The sequence below is a fragment of the Halichoerus grypus genome, chromosome 11 (assembly GCF_964656455.1).
Source record: "Halichoerus grypus chromosome 11, mHalGry1.hap1.1, whole genome shotgun sequence".
NCBI classification, from domain to species: domain Eukaryota; kingdom Metazoa; phylum Chordata; class Mammalia; order Carnivora; family Phocidae; genus Halichoerus; species Halichoerus grypus.
Genome location: NC_135722.1, coordinates 7,229,159 through 7,242,123, shown reverse-complemented (window position 1 = coordinate 7,242,123; position 12,965 = coordinate 7,229,159). Strand labels below are relative to the sequence as shown.

The 12,965-nt window shown below is 54.7% G+C and overlaps 1 protein-coding gene across 4 annotated transcripts in view; it reads left to right on the top strand.

Moving 5' to 3' along the window:
- Positions 1-2,251: 2,251 nt before the first annotated feature.
- CAPN1 (calpain 1) overlaps positions 2,252-12,965 on the top strand; it is a 27,220-nt gene continuing 16,506 nt past the window's right edge. Inside the window, exons 1-10 of one of the 4 annotated variants that reach the window (XM_078057786.1) lie at positions 2,252-2,273; positions 3,819-4,086; positions 4,252-4,321; positions 4,603-4,721; positions 6,193-6,326; positions 6,415-6,583; positions 7,443-7,526; positions 7,872-7,957; positions 8,280-8,354; positions 8,489-8,649. In XM_078057786.1, coding sequence (XP_077913912.1) covers positions 3,820-4,086; positions 4,252-4,321; positions 4,603-4,721; positions 6,193-6,326; positions 6,415-6,583; positions 7,443-7,526; positions 7,872-7,957; positions 8,280-8,354; positions 8,489-8,649 — 1,165 coding nt within the window. In that variant the 5' untranslated portion in view covers positions 2,252-2,273; position 3,819. Of the gene's footprint in view, positions 2,274-2,515; positions 2,624-2,833; positions 2,990-3,011; positions 3,153-3,818; positions 4,087-4,251; positions 4,322-4,602; positions 4,722-6,192; positions 6,327-6,414; positions 6,584-7,442; positions 7,527-7,871; positions 7,958-8,279; positions 8,355-8,488; positions 8,650-12,965 lie in introns of those variants that run through there. The other 3 variants (XM_078057788.1, XM_078057789.1, XM_078057787.1) reach the window with 3 other exon arrangements.

Sequence of the window (12,965 nt, the reverse complement as noted above, 5' to 3'; positions counted from 1 at the left end):
TTACATTAGGATTTACTCTTAATGTTGTATATTCTATGGGTTTGACAAATGTATAATGTCATGTATCTACCATTATAATATCATACACAAATTTCACTGCCCTAGAAATGTCCTTGTGTTCCATCTATTCATCCCTCCCCTCCTCCTGCAAACCCCTGGCAACCACTGATCTTTTTTTTACTATCTCTAGTTTTGCCTTTTACAGAATGTTGTATAGTTGGAATCATAACTATATAGCTTTTTTTCTGGCATATTCTACTGAACAATAGGTATTTGGGATTCCACCACCTTTCTGTAGCTTGATAGGTCACTTTTATTTATTGCTAAATATATGTTTAAGAAACATATTTTTAAGAAACTGTCAAACTGTTTTCCAAAGTAGTGATGGCATTCTGAATTCCCACCAGCAGCATTTGAGAGTTTCAGCCCTCCTCATCCTTGCCAACACGGACAGTCTTTTTCATTTTAGCTATTTTAGTAAATGTGTAGTGATGGTCCTTTGGGTTGTTTTAATTTGCGTTTTCCCAGTGGATGATGAATGTGTTGAGCATTTTTTCATGTCTTATTTGCCATTTATATATCTTCTTGGGTGAGGTGTCCATTCAAATCTTTCACCCATTTTTACTGGATTATTTTTTAAGTTGTTAAAATTCTTCATATATTCTAAATACACATCCCTCGTCAGATAAAATTTTTGCTAATTTCCTCCTAGTCTGTGGCTTGTCTTTTCATTTCCATGCCTTTCAAAGAACAAAAGTGTTTTATTTTGATGGAAGTTCAATTTAATTTTTTCTTTTATTGCTTGTGTTTTTGTGTGTGTGTCATGTTTAAGAAGTCTTTGCCAAACCCAAGATCATTAAGATCTGTCCTGTGCTTTCTTCTGAAAGTTTTATAGTTTTAGGGTTTATATTTAGGTGTCTAACCCAGTCTCAGATGTTGATATGATGTATCCTAGATAGTTATCAGATCAATCTACTTCTCTCTCCCACCTACCACTTCCCTTGTTTGAGCCACCACTCTCCCTGGTCTTTTATCTGCATCCCCTGCTTTCTCTCTTGCCCCTCCAACCCACTCCCTTGCAGCCTCCTTCATTTGTACAAATCTGAGCAGCCTTGTACCCCAAGTAGAATAAAATGGAAACTCCCATGGGTCACCTAGTCCTGCCATAACTCTCTCTCTCTGCTCAAGTAACACTATGCATATTTCAGTTCCTCCGCTGTGCCAACGCAGTTCCCCGACCTGGCATCTCCCCTACCCCCTCATACCACCCTGTGTCTGATTTATGCCTACTCTAACCCCTGGACTAGATAGGGCTTAGCACCAATTCTTCCCAATTAATTATGGGTGTCATAATTAAAGCGATGCACACCTCCTTCAGAGGGGGTGAGGCCATGGGTCTTCACCATCTTATGCTCCCGCGAGCACAGTGCTCTGCACATACAGGAGGTGGTCAGTGCGCATTTGCTGAACAATCAAAAGCACTGGGTAGGAGTGATAGGTTTGTGAAGGTGATTCTGGGAACTGTGGGACACGTAGGTTGAGCCACATACCTTTCCGGAGCCTCTTTCTTCTTCCAGGCCCTTATTCCTGGTGATCTAGGTACAGGGAACATGTTCTCCCAGCCTCTGGACCTTTGCACAAGCTGGTTGTTTTCTGCCGGGGCACCCTCTCCAGCGATTCATTGCCTAGTTAACTTCTACTTGTCCATTAGGACTCAACTTCCTAATCACCAAAACCAAGGGACCAGGAGAGCCCGCTTCCCCAGCAGGGACTGCTGTGTCTTAGTCATGGGTCTCTGCTGTGCAGAGGCTTTGGCAGAAGGGTGTAGTCAAGATTCCACACATAAATGCTGAATGGTGAAGAGCAAAGAGCCCAGGCGCCGGTTCCAGCCCCTGGTGAGGGGGCTCGGCAAGTCACATCCTTCAGCCTCAGTTTTCCTCATCTGTAAAGTGAGACTGTGAATGAGGTCAGGTTAAATCAGGGGCTCCCACCCTTCTTGGGGTAGTGGGTCCTAAAATCCTAGGAAAGCTATGCACTGTTTCCCCAACAAAATGCTCGTGTGTACATCCTAGGCGACCCGCAGCAGCTGCTGGGCCCGGGCCCCCGGGGTCAGTGAAAAGCCCCGAGCTGGGGGAACGCCGCAGTCCTCCACCCTTGGGCTTCTGGGCGCTCCGACTTCTCCCAGCGCAGCTCGGGAGGCTGGAGGCAGGATCCGTCGGTCCTGCAGCCTCTGCCGCCCCCTCCTGGGTCAGGCGGCACAAGGGCGCTCCCAGGTGGGTGGGCCCAGGGTTTGGGGGCGCGGGCAGGGAGGCCCACCTCTCGCAGGTTCCGGGTTCAAGAAACCCCAGAGCGCAAGAGAAAGATGGGTTCCCGCCGTCGCTCGTCTCCGTCCCATTCTCGGCGCACACACCCGGGAAACCGAGGCCGGGAGGGGCAGGGACTCGCCCAAGGTCACGCAGCGAGCCGGGGCCTGGGGGCGGGGAGGAGGCGCCCCGAGCCGCGGGCGGGGGGCGGCGCGGAGCGGGGCTGCGGCGGGGCCCCGGCTGCTGTGTGCCCGGGTGTCCGACAGGGGTGCGCCCGCCGCCAGCCCGGCCCCCCCTCCGAGCGGCTGCCGCAGCCTGAGGTAATCTCGGCCCCGCGCTGGGGGGCGCGCAGGGGCGGGGTGGGGGGCGGCGGGCGGCGAGGAGGGCCGAGCGGCCGGGAATGCCCTCCGGGGGCACCGCGTGGGGTGGGGCCGGCGGGCCCGGCACGGGGAGCAGCTGTCCCGGGTTAAAAATACCCCCGGCCCGGCCCTCCCCCGCGCTCCCCGCCCCCGCCCCCGCGGTGCCCTTCCGTCTGGGCCGCAGCGGCCCCTCCCGGGCCACCACTCTGCCTTTCACCAATTTGTCCTCTCGCTGAGTTGGCCGCGGAGGGAGGGGCGGGGAGACACCGTGAGAGAGATAGTGGGAGAAGGTGCCGCCGAGATAAGGGAGAGCGGAGAGGAAGCGGGGTAGGAGCCGGAGCGGGAGAGGGAGGGAGGAGGAGAGGAGGGCGGAGGGGCCGCGGGAGGAGGGCGGGGAGGAGCGCTCTTCCTGGTTGGGCCCTGCCCTGAGCCGCCACCCGGGAAGGCAGCCGCCGGGACTGCAGCGATCCCCCGAACACTGCTCCCCCGGGTAAGGAGCTGGGTGGCCCGGCCAGGATTCGCCGAGCCCTGGCCACTGCTCCCGGGCTGAGGGGCTGCCCCTGCCCCTGCCCCGAGCCTTCGGAGTGCCCGGACAGGGGCGGGGGCTCGGCAAGCCGCGCAGCCCAGGCAGCCGGCCCAGCCTGCGCTCACCAGTCTCCTGGGGCTGGGCTGGGGGAAGGCCGGAGGGGAGGGGACTGAGGCCCGGCAGCCCTGGATCATTCAGCCCGTGTCAGGGGTCTGGGGAGGGGGACCCTGGCTGCCTGGAGTTCTCGGCCTCCAAGCCGGGGAAAGGGGGGCCGGTGCCTAGGAGCTCGGCTGTTTGGGGACGGGGTTACTGTGTTGTCTCTAGGCTCTGCCCTGCCCCACCTGCCTGGCCGGCTGAGCACAGGACTGCAGGCCCAGGACAATGGGAGTGTGGGAAGGGAGAGCATTATGTAGGGGTGGGGAGGTGGTGGGCCGCACACCTAGGGGCAGAGCAGCCCCCCTCCTGGCTTCTGCGGGTATAGGGAGGTGGCGGAGAGTCTTGAGTTCTGTGAGGGGAGCAGTGAGGTGGGGAAACCCCAGGTTTGGAAAGGAAGGGTGCTGAGCGGCAGGCAGGAGCCCCAGTTCCAGCCCTGGGAAGGCCTGGGTTCTGAGCGGCTGGTCTGTCCTGCAGGATGGCTGAGGAGATCATCATCCCAGTGTACTGCACGGGAGTGTCTGCTCAGGTGCAGAAGCAGCGGGCCAAGGAGCTGGGCCTTGGCCGCCATGAAAACGCCATCAAGTACATGGGCCAGGACTATGAGCAGCTGCGGGCTCATTGCCTGCAGAGTGGGACCCTCTTCCGTGATGAGGCTTTCCCCCCGGTGCCCCAGAGCCTAGGCTACAAGGACCTGGGCCCCAACTCCTCCAAAACCTATGGCATCAAGTGGAAGCGTCCCACGGTGAGAGGGAACCCCCCCCCCCCCGGATGGGAGTCAGTTTACCCCTATCCTGGGTGAGGAGTGGGAACAGGACTCGAGGTCGCTGGTGGGGAGTGGGGTCTGGGGTGGCTGGCTTCCAGTTTCTAGGAGGGCTGGCCCAGAGACAGGACTCTGGGTCTCTTGCAGGAGCTGCTCTCAAACCCCCAGTTCATTGTGGATGGAGCTACCCGCACAGACATCTGCCAGGGAGCACTGGGTAGGCTCTTGTGGGGGGGGGGGGCGGTTCTGTGTGTTTTTTCCAGAGTAGTTCCCCAGGCCTGTTCTTTCCTGCTCTGCCCTAAGCCCTCCCTCCCTCCTGCAAGCTCAGGCAGGCTCTAGCTATCAGTGCTGGGCTGGTTTGCCTAGATTCCTAGGTCTTTTCTCTAAGCTGAGGGACATGGTGCCCAGGGAATCCCAGGTTCTCCCCGGCGTGGGCACTTGCGCATCTCTGGGAGCAGATTTGCAGAGCAGTCCTGATGTGGGTCCCTCCCATCCCAGGGGACTGTTGGCTCCTGGCCGCCATTGCCTCCCTCACCCTCAATGACACGCTTCTGCATCGAGTGGTTCCACACGGCCAAAGCTTCCAGAATGGCTATGCCGGCATCTTCCATTTCCAGGTGAGGAGCCCCGAATCCACCTAGGACCAGGGCATGGGGGAAAAGAGGGGTAGCAGGCACTGGAGGAGGTGAGGACCAGTGACCTACAGCAGTCTGAAGTTAGGGTGGCTTAAGTCCACGCCCTGCAGGGATCAGTCCTTCCTCTAGAAAGAATTTGACCTCTTGATGCCATCTCAGATCTGTCATGTGTGAAACGGCTGGGCAGGCAGGTATTTTGGCTGGCAGTTTTCCTGTGTGGTTGTGCAGATCAGGGAAAAAGTGCTTGGAGGAATAGAAAGATCTCTATTATTTCCTGTGGGACAAGTCCTTTTCCTCCACGGGGTCTCAGTTTCCCGTCTGAAAAATAAATAGTGTTCCACTGGGGAAAACAGAGCAGCACCGGTGGCCATCCCCACCCATGGCGCAAGTCTCCCCACCCACGCACCCCCAGCTCCTCCTGCACTTTGGTGACCTGCAGAAAAGAAAGGATTAAAACTTTTTAAACCTGCTCTTCCCTTTTTGCACGCAAGGGCCCATTTCTCAAGTCACACTAAGGAATTCTCAGTGAGCTGATGTTGGGAGAGACACACCCCCAGCAATCCTGGGTGAGACCCTCTGGCCCTAGTGGCCCCCAGCCCTGCCCCGAGGACTCCTGGGTGCTCTCTCCTTCCGCCTGCTCAGGGAGTCCCTTTCCCTATTCCATCCTGCCCTGGGCCGGTGGGCGGGGCCGAGCGGACCGGCCGTGCCAAGTGCTGCACCTGTCCGCACCGGTTTGCAGGGGCGTGGCCTTGCTGCCCCTTCCCCTGCCCCCTTCCCTCACTCCTCTAATCCGCTCCTCCCTGGCCTCTTGATTGGCCCATTCCACATGTCCCCCTCCCCCCCACCTCACTACTTGGGCCCACCTCCTCCCCTTGCCCCGATGTTCTGCACTCCTTCCCACCTCGATTGCACTTGGTCACTTCTGGCCCCAGGCTCCTGACGCCTCTGGCCCTAGGAAACCTGTTTCTCTCGCCATCTGTGAAGCAAACCCATGCGTGTGAGAACCACACCCATCTTGTGGTCTAGATGCCACATTTTTGATCCACACTTTATTTACAAATGTATCCCCCCACATCCCCCCTCAAGACACACATCCCGACCTAGAATGAGCTAGAATGCAGAGGGGAGGGGTAGGGGTCTGGTTCCACGAGAGCCAAGCCCCCAGGGCTTTCCAACCTCACCCTACTTGAGGAAGCACCTTGGTCTGTTCTAGAAATACCAATAATGCTGTCCTAAAAGCTTTATCTTCGTGATCATCGTTAGTTTTCCCTTGAGGAAGGTCCTGCTGTTCCCTTTTATGGCTAGGGAAACTGAGGCTCCGAGAGGAGACCTCGCTCAGGCTCCTGGATCTAGAGGTCCGTGATCAGGCATCTAGCAAATGGCAGAGCTGAGGCTTGAGCTCGGGCCGGGCAGATCCCACAGCAGGTGCTCACTGTGCTCTCGTCCCCTCCAGCTCTGGCAGTTTGGGGAATGGGTGGACGTGGTCGTGGATGACCTGCTGCCCATGAAGGACGGAAAGCTGGTGTTTGTGCACTCTGCCCAAGGCAATGAGTTCTGGAGTGCCCTGCTCGAGAAGGCCTATGCCAAGTGAGTCGGGGCCACGGGCCACTGCAGGCGACCCTGGGGCCTGGGGTCTTGGCTTGCTGCCAGAGTGCTGACCTGGGGCTGCCTGCAGGGTGAATGGCAGCTACGAGGCCCTCTCTGGGGGCAGCACTTCAGAGGGCTTCGAGGACTTCACAGGCGGGGTCACCGAGTGGTATGAGCTGCGCAAGCCACCCAGCGACCTCTACCAAATCATCCTCAAGGCCCTGGAACGGGGGTCCCTCCTGGGCTGCTCCATTGACGTGAGTGCACCCGGCCTTGACCTTTCCGCCCCCACCTGTAACCTGTCTTCTTTTCTAGTCCAGCCTGGCCTCATCCTGGCCCCAGGCTTGGCTCCAGACCCATCACCTCACCCCATCTCTGGATTCTCACCCAGCCTCATCCGTCACTTCAGTCCCATCTGCCTCCTTCATGGCTGGTGTCATTCCTGTTCCCCAGACTTCAGACCTCAGCTTGTTTTCCCGCCCTTCTGCTGCCCGGTCCTGTCATCAGATGCTCTGCCCATCCGCTGTCCAGCTCCCCAGCCTCCAACTTCAGCTCTTCCCTAGCCTCAGCTCCTGCTGGCCCAGCCTCCTTCACCCCCCCCCGCCCCCGCCACTTTGCTGCTTTTCTGTTCTCACCACTTACCCTTGATCTCAGGCTCCTCCCCCTCCATCACTGCATCCTCAGCTCTAACCCCATCCCCACCCTCCACCTTCTTCCCCAGTCCTAGCTGACTCCAGCCTGTCCTCACCCCCTTCTCCACTTCACTGCATCCCTCCACGCGAGGGCCCTGGGGCTCTGGGGGACCTATGTACCACTGTCCGTGTGTGCACTTGTGTGTTTGCACGGGGTCTGGCCAGCTCTGGCCAAAGCAGTGTCAGTGGGCTGCCCAGGCCCCCCTGCCAGTGGTGGCGTTGGTGGAACGACCCCCCCCTTCTAGGGGCAACGTATGTGGGGGCATTAGGCGGAATCAGGGTCCCTGCCTGCCACTCCCAATAGCTGTCGTATATGCATGGGAATGTCTGGGACCTATGATGGGGCTCACTCCTGACTGGGGATGGGGATGCCCATGGTCCCTGGAACCTGGCCCCTCACCATGGCACGTGCGTCTCTGTGCAGATCTCCAGCGTTCTGGACATGGAGGCCGTCACCTTCAAGAAGCTGGTGAAGGGCCACGCCTACTCTGTGACAGGAGCCAAGCAGGTACCAGCCCACATGGGGGCCTTCCCTGGAGGGTGGTTCCTGCCTCCTTGCTTGCCTTTGCCTGTCTGGCCTGTGACCAGAGCCGTGGGAGGGGCTGGCTCTTTGACCTCTTCGGGCATCTTACTTGTGTCTTGCGGCCACTAATCCTGAGATGTCTATCTTACTCTGATTGTCTGTAGTTTGTGTGCATAGCTGCCTCCCTCTGTGGTAAATTCCTAGAGAAAGGGCTGTATTTCCCCTGGTGCGGTGCTGGGTGCTGAGCAGGGTCCATGAGGGGGGAGGGGCAGGAAGGGATGTTTGAAGTGCGTGCCAGAAGCAGGCACTCATGGGAGCTCTGGGGAACAGGTGAACTACCAGGGCCAGAGGGTGAGCCTGATCCGGATGCGGAATCCCTGGGGCGAGGTGGAGTGGACGGGAGCCTGGAGTGACGGGTGAGGGGCAGCGGACGCTGGCCGGGGAGGCTGGGGGAGGCTGGTCAGTGCTCTGGGATCTCTGACGGGGCTCTGCTCAGGACTGAGCAGGGTGGGCCCATCTCTACGTTACTGGGTCTAGGGGACTGTCCTGATACAGCTCAGGCCGGGCATCCTCGGAGCTGGCCCTCGTATGACAGCCCCTGGAACTGGGACCTCGGGCTTGACCACGCGGAGGCCTTCTGACCTGGGCTCAGGGAGGACGGGCTCCAGGGACTGAGGCTGGCTGGTCAGTTTCTGCCAGCGTCTGGCAGTGCCCTTCTCTCCCCCCCCACCCCCCCAGCTCCTCGGAGTGGAACAACGTGGACCCTTACGATCGGGAGCAGCTCCAGGTCAGGATGGAGGATGGAGAGTTCTGGTGAGCAGCCTCCTCCCCCGTCTAGCCCCTCTCGGAGCTTGCGCCCCAGCTCCCGATCCCCATGAACCCTGCACATGCCCCTTCCCTCTGTGCCCTGGCTGGGACTGTGGCTCACCTCTGTTCCGGGACCCCAGGATGTCCTTCCGAGACTTCATGCGTGAGTTCACCCGCCTGGAGATCTGCAACCTGACGCCCGACGCGCTCAAGAGCCGGTCAGTCCGCAAATGGAACACCACACTCTATGAGGGCACCTGGCGGCGGGGGAGCACCGCAGGCGGCTGCCGGAACTACCCAGGTGACCTGACCTCACGGCCCGCAGGGCGCCCAGGGGTGGCTTCTGGGCCCGGCTGCCTCCTGGCTCTCGGGCTTCGCCCCCTGCGCGTCTCCTCCCTGAGCCTCAGTTTTTCTCATTTGTGAACTAGCATGGTTGTACTGATCTCTGGGATTTGCTTTGAGGAGTAGAAGGTTGATTGACTAGTCTTTACTCCTCATTCTGGAATCTTCCCTCCTGGCTCACTGTCTTTCTGCCTGGGCCTCTGTCACCTTTCCCTGAGCTTCTGAATCCATGCGGGTGACTTGGGCCATAGCCTGGGCTCTTGATTCCTCCCCATCCTCACTGGCAGCGACCTTTTCTTCCGCCTTAGTTCAGCCACCCCTCCTGAAGGCCCAGCGGAGCCGGACCAGACATTGCAGGCTGACCTCTGCCTTGACGCTTTGGGCTCCCTCATTCTGCAGCCCTCAGCCTCGTCTAATCATCTGGCCTGTTAAGCCCACTGTTGCTCTATCCTTCATCTCTCATTGTGTCTTCTCTTCTCACTAGTTCGAGTCAGCATTGTAATCTTGTCCCTGCAGACATTCTGGCTCCTGGCTCCCTCTTCCCCACCCCCGCCCCCAGCACCCCCAGAATCCCAACTGAACCCTCTCCATCAGCTCCAGGACCACTGAGTGGGGCTGGAGAGAAAATCACACAACGGGGGCAGCATTTGCCCTCTGAATTCACAGCCGTACCCCTCAGAGGACCACCTTGCGTGGTCCCCAGCATTTCCCCTGCCGATTAGGAACCATTAGGAACGTTCCCACTCCCTCAAGCCTGCCTCCTTGCTTACTCCCATCTGTCGACCCGGCCTTGCACTTCCTTGAGAGGTAGCTGTCTTCACGCAGGGCACCTCTTGTATTCGCCCCGCCTGTCTCGGCCTGTGCCCGTCGTCACTGCTTTCTCGACTGTGACAGTGACAGAACTGTCCGCGCTCACAGGGACCAGCCCTGCCCCTCCTCTGGCTCCCATTCTCCCACGTGTCTGAAAGCCGTTGGCTCCATCATCGATCACCTCTGGGTCCTGTGTCATTGTGGAGAATCCCATCTTAGAGCAACTCTCTTGTGACCCCACTTCCCCACTCATTGCTGTGCTCCCCTTCAAAGCAAAATGTTTTAGCTTACCACACTCCCTGTTTTGTTTCCTGCTTCCAGTTCAGTTTTTTTTTTTTTTTTTTAAAGATTTTATTTATTTATTTGACAGAGAGAGACACAGTGAGAGCAGGATCACAAGCAGGGGGAGAGGGAGAGGGAGAAACAGGCTTCCCGCGGAGCAGGGAGCCCGATGCGGGGCTCGATCCCAGGACCCTGGGATCCTCCCCCGTCTAGCCCCTCTCAGAGCTTGCGCCCCAGCTCCCGATCCCCATGAACCCTGCACATGCCCCTTCCCTCTGTGCCCTGGCTGGGGACTCCCTGGGATCATGACCTGAGCCGAAGGCAGACGCTTAATGACTGAGCCACCCAGGCGCCCCTCCAGTTCAGTTTTTTTAACCCACTGTGGTCCAGCTTCCATCCTCACCGTGCGACTGGTCCTCTTCTTTTGAAGGCCACCCACATCTTTGGCTTTGCCAGACTCCCCCACTGCTCTGTTCTCATGTCCTACGTCCTCCGTGTTCCCAGCATGGCTCACAGCCCTGTTTTGAAGCATTCTTCCCCCTCATGGGGATCCAGTTTCAGGTTTTGCTCAAATAGATAACAACTGTTTCCTGCATCATTTATTGAAAAATCTGTCCTCTCCTCGCTGCCCTGTGGTGACAGCTCTGTCCTGTAGTTCCCATATATGTGTGGGTCTCCTTCTGGGCTCACCATTCCATCCCTTGGTCTTTCCCTCTGCTGATAGCACATCAATTTCATTGCTAGAGATTTATAAGAAGGCCTGCTTTGGGGGCAGGGTGAACGCCTCAAGAGTCTCTTAGCTATTCTTGCCCTTTGTTTTCCTGTATGAATTTTAGAATCAGCTACTAAGTCCTACAAAGAATCATTTTGAGACTTTAATTTGGAATTGTCCTGAAACTATAGATCGATTTGGGGAGAACTGATACCTTTATAGTTTTGAGTCTTCTTGTCTAAGAATGTGGCATATCTATTTATTTTGGTCTTCTTAGTGTCTTTCAAGAAAATTTTATAATTTTCACCTAAAGGACTTATATATCTTTGAGGTTAATTACTAGATACTGTATCATTTGTTGCTATTATAAATGGAATCTCTTTTAAAATTGTATCTCCCAAATAATAGTTGCTGATACAGTAACATGCAGGTGACCTTTTAAATTTATTTTGTATCCAGCAAACTTTTTTTTTTTGAGAGAGAGCATGGGGTGAGGGAGTAGAGGTGGGGAAAAGGGGCAGAGGAGGAGAGAGAATCTTAAGCAGGCTCCACGCGCAGGGTGGAGCCAGACACAAGGCTCGATCTCATGACCCTGAGATCATGACCTGAGCTGATAGCAAGAATCAGACACTTAACTGACGGAGCCGCCCAGGCACCCTCCAGCAAACTTTTTAAACTACAATTAATATTTTTTAAGGATTTTATTTATTTGAGAGAGAGAGAGATAGTGACAGAGATAACGACAGAGATGGCTAGAGAGAGCACAAGCTGGGAGGAGAGGGAGAAGCAGGCTCCCACTGAGCAGGGCTCGATCTCAGAACCCTGAGATCCTGACCTGAGCTGAAGGAGATGCTTCACCAACTGAGCCACCCAGACACCCCTGGGCTGGTTTTTCTATGTAAATACTAAGGTGATAATTTTCCCTCCAGGTGCATCTTTCAGTGACACAATTTTGATACATAATGATTTGAAGACTTGTGATGTGATTCACATACTATAATGTGTACAGTTAGTGGTTTTTAGTATACCTGTAATGTTGGGTGGTCACTACCACCATCTAATGCCAGAGCCTTTTCACTAGTCCCCAAAGAAACCTCATATCTGTAAGGAGTCACTCCCTCTCCCCCTCTCTCCCCCTAAGCCCCTGGCAACCGCTAATCTACATTTTGTCTCTATAGATTTCCCTCTTCTGGGCATTAGTATAAACGGGATCATACAATACGTGGCCTTTGGTGCATCACTTCTTTCCCTTATTGTAAGATTTTCAAAGTCTGTCCATGTTGTAACATGTATTGGTACTTGATTTCATTTTTACGGCTGAATAATACTCCATGGTGTGGATAATACCACATTTGGCTTACTCATTCATCCGTTGATGGACATTTAGATTGTTTCTGGGTTTTGGCTATTACGAGTAATACTGCTATGAACATTCATATACCTGTATTTGTGTGAGTAGATGTTCTCTTGGGTCTGTTAGTAGGAGCGAAATTGTTGGGTTGCATGGTAATTCCATGTTTAACCTGTTTTTCAAGGTGCCAGCACTCATCCGTGGTACATTCCCGCCAGTGGTGTCTGAGTTCCAATTTCTCCCCATGCTTGTCAACACTTGTTGTTGCCCAGGTTTTTTATTATAGCTGTCCTGGTGGGTATAAAATGGCATCTCATTGACAATTTGCATTTCCCTAATGACGAATGAGGTTGATAAAAGTGTCTTTTCATGTATTCATTGGCCACTTATATATATTTTTCAGAGTTTCTATGCAAGTAAGTTTGACCATTTTTATTTATTTAAAGATTCTATTTATTTATTTGACAGAGAGAAAGAGAGCGTGCAAAAGCAGGGGGAGCAGCAGAGGGAGAGGGAGAAGCTGGCTCCCCGCTGAGCAGGGAGCCCAACACGAGGCTCAATCCCAGGACCCTGGGGTCATGACCTGAGCCAAAGGCAGATGCTTAACCGACTGGAGCCACTCAGGTGCCCCAAGTTTGCCCATTTTTAGATTGGGTTGTCTTTTAATTGTTGGGTCATAAGTGTTCTTTATACATTCTGGATATGATTTTATGAGATTGATGATTTGCATATAACTTCTCCCATCCTGTGGGTTGTCTTCATTTTCTTGATAGTGTCCTTTGAAGCACGGAAGTTTTTAATTGTGATGATGCCCAATTTTTCATTTTTTTTCTTTGGTTGCTCATGCTTTTGGTGTCATATCTAAGAATCCATTGTCAAATCCAAGACCATGAAGACTTATCCTTTTGTTTTCTTCTGAGCGTGTTATAGCATTAGCTCTTATATTTAGGTCGTTGATCCATTTTGCGTTAATTTTTGTAGAGGTATACCTCAGAGGTAGGTACTGCGGGCTCATTTCCAGACTACCACCGTAAAGCAAATCCCACAATAAAGCAAGTCAGATGAATATTTTGGTTTCCTGGTGCATATAAACTTACGTTCACATGATATTGTATTTTAG